A 13096-nucleotide genomic window follows, 5' to 3' on the forward strand; every position below is an offset into this window, starting at 1 on the left:
TTCAGAGCTCAAACACACTGAAATGTGTTGGATATAAGAAGTTAAACTGTGAAATCTTCATCTTTAAACAGAAGAAAAACGGACTAAAATCTCCTCATTGTTTCCATTTGAGATGTAGGTCAGTGGAGCAGGCTGAAGGAGGAGGTGTGTGAAATGCAGATACTCCAGTAAAATCTACAAATACTTCATAGTTCTGAGTAAAAGTACTTGGTTACTTTCCGCCACCTGATATTCGGACAGTCCGTCAGACTTCCAGCAGATTGAAGCTTCGATCCGGACAAAGACTGCCCACCGAGGACCATCCTCCACCCTCCCGATCACTCCGTCTGCGCGCGCTCTGATTGGCTGCGGGGGAGTGTTCACGTGAACCCAGCGTGGGTTTGTGGACGGAGGCAGAAAAACGCTCAGAGATCCTCTGACAGGAGAGAGGGGCGCGCGAGCAGCGGGCTGCTTCAGGTGTGTCGGCGGTAACGAGCTGCGGTGAGCACGTGACGACACCGGATCGGACCGGCAAATGTTCCTCAGGACCTGCAGCAGGTAAGATCCGCACCGCACTGCGCTTTGTGCGCAAACGCTGCGTGTCCGGCGTGTGCTGGTGAGGGGGTGTTTGCGGAGCTCAGAGGAGGAGAAACAGAGAAGAAGAAAGAAAAGAGACAAACAAACATTTAAAGTTCATAAAGTCTTTTTAAAATGTGCAACGGTGCCGCTAAATTAAAGCAAAACGTTTCAACCTGTTTCCAAACCTGCGCGTGCGTTTTATCTGATGCGCAGCAAGCTGCCATCTTTGTTTTAATCCAGAATAGATGTAAAAAGCTCCTGGTCCCTCTCGGGTCTGCGTGGAGGTTTTTATTCCTGCAGAAAACACTTTGAACTCGGACTTAGTTTCATCTGTCACGCGCGTTTAACAGCAACGCGCCTCCGTCTAATTAAAACCTGATTAATTAATGAAACCGATGCTTCACCTTCACCGACCTGAAGTTGTGTAGCAAACAGCGGCAGAAATAAAAGGAAAAACCCGCAAATCATTGAGGAAAAAGCGCAAACATGGCGGATGGTCCGCCGCATGGGGGAGGTGGGTGTGTGTGCAAAATGTGCGGAGCTTTGTTTTAGCCGCACACTGAAGTCCCAGCTCTCTGCGGTGTGTGTGTGTGTGATCCGGACTAGAACCGGTCCGGGTCAGAACCCAGCTGGAGGGAAGCGGGTTTAGTTTAGTCATCCAGCCGAGCTGAAGTTGACCAGCTGGAGTAACAGCTGTTTGTGTTGTTAGTGACGCGCAGGTCTGAGAAGAAACTTTAAAATCCGTATTTAGCTAGAAGGATCCATTTCCCTAAAATAAAGAAGAGAAATCTGTAGCTGGATTGTTCTAGAAAGCTGTGGGATCTGTTAAATAAATGAATAAATGAGCCCTGCTGGCTTCTCCTGAACTCTCTGGAACATATAAACTACATGACTGAGGTTGTTTAGGTGTCTGTCTTATTTTCTACCTTTTCTCCTCATTTATTTACCCCCAAAGTTTTTACAATTGAACATAAAATAATCAGGCTTTGGTTTAAATGTTGCTGCCGCTGGGAATTCTGGGATGGATTTCCCTCTTTTCTCTCATTAAGGATGCTTCAGAGTTGATGAAGGAAGCAGTGAAGCTTTATTACTTGGTCCACCGACATGGCTGCTGCTCAGATTTAACTAAAGGACGACCTTCCTGAGCCAAAACAAACATCCTTTACAGACTTTTCCAGAATCATTAGGACACATGAAGCTTTGGAAGCATTTCATGTTGAGTCAGAAGGCTGACGCTGCTAAGCCGTCGTTAGCTTTAGCTCAGCCAGACCTCCAGGGTGTTAGCCCCCAACCCCCCACGGGGAAAACCACCGCGGTGCCTCGGACTAAACATCTGACACAAAAGCCTGAAATACAAAGATTAATGTGACGAGAGAAGATGAATCTGTGACGTCTGCAGATGGAACTTTATTTAACTTTGTGTTGAAATTTGGGGACAAGTTGCAGTAAAATGGGACAAAATGAGCGTGTCCCACTTGGACCCGCCGGGTCAGCTTTGGATCAGCTGGTATTGATCTGGGGCGTGGACTTGAACTAACACAAACAGAAGGAGAGGAGCTGTGGGCAGAGCCGAAACAAGCTGGAGTCTAACAGCTGACGGTCTGTTATCAGATAAAACATGAAGGACAGGAAGTGAAGATTTTTATGTCTTAAAGCTGAAGTAGTCCTCATCAGCTGGCTCTTGCAGCCGTTTCATCTCTGATTTCTCTCCTCTTGGACTGAACTTGTTATTCAAACTTTCTCCGGGTCATTAACAGCTTCAGGTCTTCCTGGTCCTTGACCCGGCTGGATGCCATGTGGGTGGAGGGGTCTCTGAGGTCACAGGAGGGTGGTGTACCCACCAGCATGTGAATGGTGGTCACCTTGTCTGGAGAGCAAGGTCACGAGCGAGCTGCATGCCGGTGGTCATGTTTGTGTCTGTCCAACGTGTCCATGACGGGGCGAGTCCTGACCAGGGTGCCTTGTCTTCATGGGCTGCGTTTTGTCAGGACCAGCTGATGTCTCAGAGGACAGACTCCAGACCGATCCTGGAGGTGGAGCCTGTCCGTTTGTTGGGTTTTCTGCATCTGGATGATGCTGCTGGAGGTTTCTCGGTGGCCGGGACGGACATTCACGGCCCCGTGGTGTTTGTGTTCTGGTGGGGGGTTGGTGGTCTTTGTGTGATCAGGTCTGTGGTGAACCTGGATGTTGAGGCCCCGCCCTCCTCTGTGTGCACAGCTCTGTCCAAACAAGGCAGCTGTTTTCTTTAACATCCTCCGTACGAGCTCGCGGGTCCAGCTGGGTCCAGCTTTTAATGGACGTCTCATCCATCCCATCATAACAAACTGGTCCGGGACCTCATGCGTCCTGCTGCTGATGTTTCTCTCGTGGATGGACAACATGGAGGCAGCGTGTTTCCAGATCCTGAGAGGGTGCAGGGTTGGTTCTGTCAGGGTTAGAATGCGGACTGTGTTTTCACAGCTGTGGACGGGTCCAGGAAACTGGATCACCTCTGTCTTCGGTCCTGGTCCTGGTAACCCGAGCTACATAAAGGAGTTACCCTGAGAGCTTCTCGATTGTTCTTAACCTCTGAGGTGGTTCCAGTCCTGGTTTTGGACTCTGGCTGAATTTTCATGTTAAAACGTAGATTTTAGCAGTGAGACTAATTTCCAGGCGTCCGACCCTGGTTCCACCTGCAGCGTCCACTCCTTCTGTCCTATGTCCCGTCCAGTCAGTGGTGGACAAATGTTCAGAGAAAAATCTTTATTTGCTAGTATCTATCTTACGAAACAGACCAGAATGTCCTCTGCTTCCATCGCTGGTTACACTGGGAGCAGTTGTGGAGTTAAGGGCCTTTCTCAGGGCCACAGTGGTTCACCTCAGTTCCCAGCCCTGGGACTTGAACCTGGGTTCTCCAGACCCAGCCCTCCTCTGTCACCACTAGGCCACCACTCCCCTGAAATGCTAAGACATGGCTGCAGGTTGCATCATGTAGTCTGTCAGCGAAGCGTTCGTGTCTCAGCTTTACGTCCTGGTCAGAATATGGAGCCGTTCATACGTACAGGTCATCTCATCTCATCCTCATGTCAGAAACAGATTTCTGGATCAACACTGAACAGAAGCTGGAATTTAAACATTAAACCACAATATTTGTCAGAAAAATCACGAGTACATTTTTTTTCCCAAAATTATTCAGGTCTAGTTTGGTCCAGAGGTCTCTGGCTTAAGGTCTGTTGCTGATTTAAGTCCTGAGACCCCCTTTCATCAGGAGCTGGGATGGAGGTTCTGACCAGTTAAAACTCTGGACCACCAGAACCGATGTGGTCTGAACAGAAGTGGAAGCAGCTGAAGAAGACGAGCTCAGAGTCTTTCGTTTCTGAAAGTCTGGTGTTTCCATGGCAGCGGTGCTGTGACGGTGCTTCAGTCCGGCTCCAAACCAGCGATGAGTTAAACTAGCCAGAAGGCCTCAACTTTAGAGTAAAATGAGACGTTTGAGGAACATTGTAATAGTTTGAGTGACTTCATTCTGAGTCGGAGCAGTGTTTATGTTGTCTGATTTTCTGTGAGAGCCTTTGAACGCACCAACAGTCTCCTCTGTTCTCTGTTTCAGTGCCCTGGTCGTGTTTCCCCCCGAGCCCGACATGCCGATCGACATGACCATGCCCCTCTACCTGTCCCATGAGGACTTCTTCTTCAGGGCCACTTCGAAATCACGGACGTCGGCCCAGAGCTCCTGCCTGAGGTTCCAGAGCTCGGAGTGTGTGGACCAGACCAAGCCCGACGACACCAGGACCAGCAATGACGACACCAGAAAAGCCAAGAAACGGGTGACGTTCGCCGACCACAAAGGCCTCTCGCTCACCAGGGTGAAGATCTTCTCCGAGTTCACAGACCCCATCGATGTCCCTCTGAACATCCAGGAGATGCTGAGCTCCGCGCTCACGCTGTCAGCCGAGGAGAACAAGCTGGTGCTGGACTTCATGCAGCCCTCCTCGGACTACCTGCAGTTCCGCCAGAGCCTGGAGAAGAACCTGGTGAGCCTGGAGCACTGCGTGCTGAAGGAGAAGGCCTTTGCAGGAACCGTCAAAGTCAAGAACGTGTCGTTTGAGAAGTCGGTGAAGCTGCGGGTGACCTTCGACTCGTGGAAGAACCACACGGACGTAAGCTGCGAGTACATGAAGGACACGTACCCCAGCTCGTACAGCGACACCTTCTCCTTCGAGGTGGCGCTGCCCGGCGACCTGCAGCCGCACGAGCACGTGGAGTTCGCCGTCTGCTACGAGGTGGACGGCCGCCAGCACTGGGACAGCAACCAGGGCAAGAACTACTGCATCGTCTGGTCCCACATGAAGCAGGGCGTGCGCTCGGACTCCTTCGAGATCCACTTCGACCGATACGGCAGCCCCACCTGCTCACACGGCCTCTTCCCTGATTGGCCGAGCTACGCCGGGTACGAGAACATCGGCCCGTACTACTGAACGGCTGCGGTTTTAAAACGGCGGGTTGTCGGGGGAGTCGGTCGTCTCGGTTTGTTTAAGAAATTATCATCCCGGTTTTCCTGAGGCGGGGGTCCGGAGCAGCCTCTGCCTCCTGTAATCAAACATCATTCCAGATGAGATTTTATTCCAGAATCCTCCTCAGGCTGTCGGCCCCTTTTAATCACGTTTAGTTCGTGTTCACCCTTCACGGCGCCGTGCAGCCGCCTCTCCTACCAACCGGGTTCTGAACTGAGCTGCTCGCTGATTTCCACCCAGGAAACCAGCAGCGTTTCCAGACCAGGAAGTTGGACCGCAGGCTGGACTTCCTCCTCAGGAAGGTGATGGAAACCATGGCTCAGCGTGAACGTGGTTGCTAGGAGACGGGCTGTTAGCGGCAGACACCTTTTTATTTGCTCACTGTTCCTTTAAAACGTGTTTCTGCCTGAAAGCCGGCGGGTTCTGTCCGGCGTGGACGGACGGCGGCCTCCTCTGATATTTGACGGGATTTCTTTGCACGGCTGCTGTTCATCTGTTTGTTTCACATCTATGCACGAGTTTGCACATCACGGAGGTTCCATCAGTCACTGGCAGCTGGGAGACAACGTGAGTTCACCTAGATTTATTACCGTTGCCACGGCGAAGGCTGCTCTGAGGTTTCACCGTCAGCACATAAACCACTGAAGATAAGCTACTTTCCTTTTTCTTTTTGCTGCTGTGGACAGTCTGGGGTTTAGCGTTAGCACTGACTGTGTTTTTAACGTGTCTGCGTGTGTGCGCGAGTTCAGCCGCGAGGCCTGCATTTCAGGGATTGAATGAGTCTGAATGAGCCTCAGAAGTGAAAGTTGATTTTAAAAAAAGTGCTGGTCAATAAAGTTCTGCCATGTTTTACTCATGAAGGGGAAATTCTGTCTGTGGCATCGATCTGCTGTCAGAAAAATGATCTAAGAACAATAAAAAGTCTATTTTTAACCAGAGTTTGCTTTTGTTTTCTTTACTTTTTACAGATAATTATCATTTCTGCAGAGCTGGTCCAGCTGATCAGGAAACTGGAGATTTAAAAGTAAAATTCTGCTACAGGTTGGAAATACAGTAGTTAGATCTGCAAAATAGATGAGCTGAATAAGGTGGAGGGTGTCCTCTTCATGTGGTCATATTAAGAAATTTCTTACCTGGATTCCAGCTGGAAACAGCTTTAAATGACATCTCCTTACTGCTTGATCTGGTGGACCTGTTCAGATTTCTTTATTTATAAATTTGTGTATTGGAGGGGGACCAGAAGGATTTTAAACACCTGGATAATCTGTATGTAAGTACAGGTTTGGTCATCATCTAACTTGGTTTTGCAGCTTTCTGAAGGCTGAAGCCTCATCAGACATGGTCTCCATGGAAACGTGGCTGTCAAGAAGCCAGCAGGGAAACGGGGAGAAAAGGCTGAGGTTCATCACATGACACAAGAACTGGGTCCTGGTCCAGAAAGCAGGTTCAATCAACTCTGAGCATCAGAGTTACAAACCACACTATCTGATATCTGGAGTCACCATGGCAACATGGATAAATGCTGCTGCTGCTGCAAAGGAGAGAGAAACTGCTGCAGGAGGCAATGTGGATGCTGGAGTCCACCAGGGTCCTCTAGCAACAGGGCTCCCAGAGGTTTTCCCTGTACAGAGCCGGACTGTTAACACAAAGACCAGGGGCCGTATTCCTAAAGATCCTCGGCTCAGAGTTGCTTCTAGGAGCCAAATCCTAGGACGATTCTTTGAATCGAGAAGTTTTCTTAGGATTTCCCCTCAAAGTGAAGAGTAGATCCTAGTAGAGATGAAAGGTATTCCTGAAGAGCCTCAGATCTTCAGAGAGCTCCTCAGGTGAGATGGACTTGTAAGAGGCTCAGGAGTTCCCTGAGCAGAGGAGGAATGGTGGAGGAAGCAGACGGAGAGATGCTCTGTAACACTGGATGACGGGGAATTAACTCAACGCTACACACTGGACGGTGTTCGTGTTTGTTTGTGGATTCTACCTGAGAAACGAGCTGATGCTGACCAGCTGATGCAGGAGCAAACGCTGCTCCTCTGTCCAGCTTCTGTTCTCGGTCCACTGGTTTGTGGTGGATCTGGATGCCGACCAACGCTGCTTCTATAGGCCGGTTTCACCCCGTTAATACAAAACAAAGCCTGGTAAATAACCCAGTAAATAAATAAACTATCAGCATGAGAAAACGGTGCAACGACGAGGTCTGTAGGATCGTTTTAAAGTACAGCTTTTCATTTAACAGCTTTTTGTTTCCAGTCCTCCCTCAGAGCTGAGAACGTTCTGGAATCACTCCGGACCTAAAACTCCGTGCTTGTGGGTTTTAGGATGTGTTCGGAGCTCTCTGAGAGGGTCTTCAGGAATACGGACCCAGAGACCAGATATCAGCTGAGGTTTATTTTTCTTATGGATCTTTCGTTTACATAGAACCAGAGTTTTGTACCCACAACCTCTGAAACCAGGTCCCAAAGTAAAACAGGTCTCATCAAAATCTGCTATTTATTAATGTTTTAAAAAGTATAAAAATAAAAAAGCTTAAAGTGAGGTCGGCTCTGGTCCAGGTCCTGTGGTTTGGACCGTACGTGGTGGGTCCTCGAGGAAACTAGGATGGGAACCAGAACTAATCTAGAAGAAGAGAAATACAAGTTAATGACAACAATGTCAGATATTTCCACATGGAGAGTAAAGAGAGAAGGGGCATCCCGGCAAGATGGCGGACTGAGCAGTCGCACGTTGTCGAGCCCGTCGTACACAATCCCTAAATTTGATCTGAAGTTGTTGATATTCCACTGTAAAAAGTAATTATGAATGCACAAAAGCTAATCAAACCGACCAAATTTGTTAAAGGCCCCAAAGGTAAGAACTCAGCAATGGAAATCGAAAAGAACTATGAAGCCTCTGTTAAGGAGCATGACTATGCTGCGGATTCTGACTTGATAAGCAAGAGGGGCCGTGAAAACGATTCTGTACCTTCTACCCCAGTTAAAAACCCGGTTGGGAAAAAACCCAAGCCAGCAGAAGATGACAATGAGAATGAAGTCTCAAACAACGCCATTTTGCAAGCAATTCTGGGCTTGGAAAAACGCGTAGATGCTCAACTAGCTGATTTGAAAGAACAAACTAAGCAGAGTAGTGCCATGATTGCTAACCTGGCGAAAGCAGTTCAGTTCCAAGCAGAGGAGATGATAGAATGCAAAAAGAAAGTTGAAGATTTGAAGAAACAAAACGACCAGATGGGTAAAGTCATTAGCGAACTCAAAGACAGAGTGAGAGAACAAGAAAGATACAGGATGAAGTGGTGTCTGCGGATTAAAGGTTTTGAAGAAAAAACAGATGAGAACATTCGAGAGCAAGTCATTGAGATCCTCCAGGAGATCGCTCCTGACATGGAGTCGAAGGTGGAGGAGACTGTCGACATCGTCCACAGGATGGGGAGGAAGGCGGAGAACAAGAACAGACCTGTCATCGTGCTGTTTTCAAAGAGATGGATGAAAGTAGAAATCTGGCGTCGTACCAAGAACTCACAGATCTGCAGGGAGAGAGGCATTCGCTTTGCTGAGGTGTTACCGCGGGAGGACTGGGAAGAAAGAGGACGCCTGTGGCCACAAATTGAACAAGCGAGACGTGCAGGGAAACCGGCTTTCTTTCGGGGCCCATATGCATTCATTGAAGGCCGTCGGATTGGAGAGGAGAGGTGAAAAAAATATTATGATTATTATGGTTGTTATACAGTGGAAACTTGTGTAAAGGGATGTCATAAATCTGTTAAGGTTTAGTTCAAATCACTACCTGAGCGGGCGGTGTTAACTAAGGTTATTTTTATTATTTGTTCCTTTTTACTTTGTGTTATTGTTCATGGATAATGTTAAGATATCTTTTGGTTCATTGAATGTTAGGGGCCTTAAAGACATTGTGAAAAGAAAAGCTCTATTTTTGTTTTGTAAAGGGCAAAAAGTTCAGTGTCTTTTTCTACAAGAAACTCATTCTGCGGTGGAAGATGTAGCTTTTTGGACTAATCAATGGGGGGATAAGATGTTATTCAGTCATGGCTCTAATCGATCCGGAGGGGTGGCTATTTGTCTTAATAAATGCCCAGGTGAGATTATAACCTATAAAGCTGATGAAGGCGGTCATTGGTTGGCATTAGTACTAAAGGTTGAAAGTATCTTTCTTATTATTACAAACATATATGGGTATAACAACGATGGGCAAAATAAGAAGCTTTTGGAAAACGTGTCACATGTGATATCTGAGCTTAAAATGTTACACCCCACTAACTATGTTTTAGTAGGGGGAGATTGGAATATGACTCCGAATGAATGGGTGGATCGGATGCCTCCTAGACTTGGTAAACCACAAAGTAATGACATTGTTAAAGGTTTTATGGCAACGAATAATTTAACGGATGTATGGAGAAGTCTTAACCCAAATACTGAATGTTACTCTTGGGGGAAATCTAATGGAGCTGCCAAATCCAGAATTGATTATTGGCTGGCAAGCGATGATATTGTGAGAGTTACATTAAGTGCCAGCATCTCTAAAGCTCCGCTAACCGATCACTGTTTTATACACTTGGTTTTAGGTCCCAAATTGAAGGAATTTAGGAAAAAAGGATATTGGAAATTTAATGCCAGACTATTAGAAAATGAAGTTTATTGTGATAAAATTAGAGAGTTGATAAGGGAATGCAAAAATGATAAGTCGTTTACTAACAATATAGGTAGATGGGAATTTACAAAATTTAAAATAAGACAATTTACTATTAAATTTTGTGTAGAACTTAGTTGGAAAAGGAAGGAATATGAATGTTCCTTAATTCAGGAACTAAATATATTTTGCAGTAAAGCTGAACTAAATTCTCAAGAAAAGGATAAATTAATTGAACTACAAAGCAAATTAGATATCCTCTACCTTGAAAGGGCTCAAGGAGCCTTTATAAGATCGAGGGCTAAATGGATTGAGGCTGGTGAAAAAAACTCCTCATATTTTAGTAATTTAGAAAAATACAGACAAGAAAAAAATTCTATTGCAAGTCTAATGATAAATGGAACCGAAAATAAGGACTATAAAAGCATTGAAAAAGAAGTCTTTTCATTCTACTCTAACTTATACTCTTCTAACTACTCTGCTGCTGATGCACAGATCCTTTTTGATAAAATTGCAAATTCGATCCCCTGTATTGAGGAATCCTTTAAGGACTTTTGTGATTCAGATCTTAGAATGGAGGAGATGGACTCGGTTATTTCAAAAATGGCTTCGAACAAATCCCCCGGAACAGATGGGCTCACAACAAACTTTTATCAGTTCTTTTGGAAGGAATTAAGAGATTTCTTATTTGAAGCTTTAAAAGAATGTATAGAGAAAGAAGAATTAATGTCAACTATGAAACAGGGCTTAATCACCTTAATTCCCAAACCCGGAAAGGACAAAAGGCTTTTGGATAACCTGAGACCCATCACTCTTCTTAACACAGATTATAAGATTCTTTCTGGAGTAATAGCAGCAAGACTGAAAGATGGAATAGCTTCTATAATTACGGAAACGCAATCTGGTTTTTTGAAAGGTCGGTCAATTCATAATAATATTAGACTTGTATTAGATTTGCTAGATTATAGTCAAGTGATTCAAATAAGAGGGTTTATTTTATTTCTTGATTTTTACAAAGCATTTGACTCTGTTGAACACGATTTCATTCTGAAAACATTACTCCATTTTGGTTTTGGGAGTAAATTTATTAAGACTATTGGTATGCTATATAATGGAATTAACAGCTCTGTGGCTTTAGGTCAGGGCACATGTACAAGATTTAACATTAAAAGAGGAATTCGCCAAGGTTGTGGTACCTCTCCACTATTGTTCGTTATGGTAGCAGAGATGCTTTCTATTCTAATTAAAACGAGTTGTATTGAAGGATTAAAAGTAATGGACAAACAAATTATTATAAGTCAGCTAGCTGATGACACGACTCTGTTCCTTAAAAATAAAAATCAAATTCCCTTAGCTTTGCATTCTATTACCCAATTCTCGAAGGCCTCTGGTTTGCAACTAAATTTGAATAAATGTGAAATTCTGGCATTACAAGATTGTGATTTAGACTCCCTTTATAATATAAAGATTAAAAAGGAAGTGAAATACTTGGGAATTGTTCTATCTAAAGACAAAATAACAACTGAAAATTTGAATGTCTGTAAAAATGTGGAGAAGTGTAAATCAATTCTGGACAGGTGGCTGCAAAGAGACATTTCAATTTTTGGAAGAGTTTTACTATCGAAAATGGATAGTTTATCTAGACTTATTTACCCGGCCTTTTCCCTTCCTATCTCTACAAGAATGATTAAAAAGATAAATACTGTTAATTTTCAATTCATTTGGAGAAATAGATGTCAATATATCAGGAAAATAGACATGATCAAAAGTTATGAGGATGGGGGTTTAAATGCTATTGATTTTGATATTATGAATGGGGCTCTAAAACTAAAGTGGTTAAAAAATTATCTAACTAATAGAAATTCCTTTTGGTTTATTGTCCCTAATATGATTTTCAAAAAGTTAAGCTTTCTGCCTTTCATCAACAAGTCCTTCTTTATTGGAAGTTAATTTATAGTCATAATTTCACTCCACATAATACACCTGTGTGGAATAACAGGTACATATTGATCGGAAAAAAATCTGTGTATGTAGAGGGATGGAAACCAAAGGTATATGGGCGACCGCACAATTTATGGATGATTCTGGTAATATCCTACAATATGAGAACTTCTGTAAAAAATTTCAAATTCAATGTGATGTTAAGCAATATAATAGAATTTTAAAAGCTATACCGCTCTCTCTGAGGTCAATGGTTAGAGAAGATATTCAATACTCGGCAGTTTCTCCGACACTTAGACAGCTCTGTATTGATGGGTTAGATTTGTGTGATTTTAAGTGCACCAACAAAATTCTCAGAAAGATCTTGTTAAAAAAACTTTACCCTCACCCAATTAAAAGAATGTTTCTGCTTAAAGAATTTAATTCTGAGACAATAAGGAAGATAAGGAAAAATTACATCTCCTTCCCACTCCCACCTAAAGCTAAGGAGGTCAACTTCAAAGTTTTGAACGAAATCTACCCAACGAATGAATTCTTGAGATTAAAATTTAATTTTGATCGGAATAACTGTGTCTTCTGTGAAAAGGACATTGAAACTTTAGAGCATCTGTTTTTTCATTGTGAGGTGGTGCAGACATTTTGGGGTGAGATGCAAAGTTGGCTGTTGTCCAAGAAGATTATTTTTCCTTTGTCTATGAAGACAATTTTCTTCGGTGTTCCTGATGGTAATAAAAATGTGGATTTTGTTCTTAATTATCTTTTGTTATTTGGAAAGTTCTTCATTCATAAATGTAGATATTTTAAGACCAAGCCTTGCTTGGCTCACTGGAAGAACGAGTTAATCCTATTGAGCACGTCCTTAAAACATGTTAAAGAGAAGAAAGCCCTTAAATTATCTGCTTTACTTGATACATTTGATTTAATTTGAAATGGCCCTGTAATTTAATTTTTAATTTATTTGATGGGGTTTTTTTTTTTTTTTTTTTTTTTTTTTTTTTTTATAAGTTTTTTTTTTTGTCTATGTTCTTGTTGTTGTACTTGCTCATTTCGTATTCTTTTGTGTAAATTTCTGGAATGATATATTTGCTGTATATTTGTATTTTTCTTCAATAAAACGTTAAAAAAAAAAAAAAAAAAAAAAAAAAAAGGAGTAAAGAGAGAAGCTCGGTGCATCATGGGACGTCCCCCAGTAGAGGAGCCCGGTGCATCATGGGACGTCCCCCAGCAGAGAGGAGCCCGGTGCATCATGGGACGTCCCCCAGCAGAGAGGAGCCCGGTGCATCATGGGACGTCCCCCAGTAGAGGAGCCCGGTGCATCATGGGACGTCCCCCAGCAGAGAGGAGCCCGGTGCATCATGGGACGTCCCCCAGCAATAAGGAGCCCGGTGCATCATGGGACGTCCCCCAGCAATAAGGAGCCCGGTGCATCATGGGACGTCCCCCAGCAGAGAGGAGCCCGGTGCATCATG

The 13096-nt window shown here is 44.3% G+C and overlaps 1 protein-coding gene across 1 annotated transcript; it reads left to right on the forward strand.

The window, feature by feature from the left end:
• Positions 1-386: 386 nt before the first annotated feature.
• On the forward strand, positions 387-5984 carry ppp1r3b (protein phosphatase 1, regulatory subunit 3B). The gene is made up of 2 exons (XM_041969943.1): positions 387-537; positions 4148-5984. Exons 1-2 carry the CDS (start codon positions 515-517, stop codon positions 5013-5015), a joined length of 891 nt encoding a protein of 296 aa, XP_041825877.1. The 5' UTR covers positions 387-514; the 3' UTR covers positions 5016-5984.
• The last annotated feature ends 7112 nt before the right edge of the window (positions 5985-13096 follow it).

The sequence above is a fragment of the Melanotaenia boesemani genome, chromosome 19, assembly GCF_017639745.1.
Source record: "Melanotaenia boesemani isolate fMelBoe1 chromosome 19, fMelBoe1.pri, whole genome shotgun sequence".
In the NCBI taxonomy this organism is placed as follows: Eukaryota; Metazoa; Chordata; class Actinopteri; order Atheriniformes; family Melanotaeniidae; genus Melanotaenia; species Melanotaenia boesemani.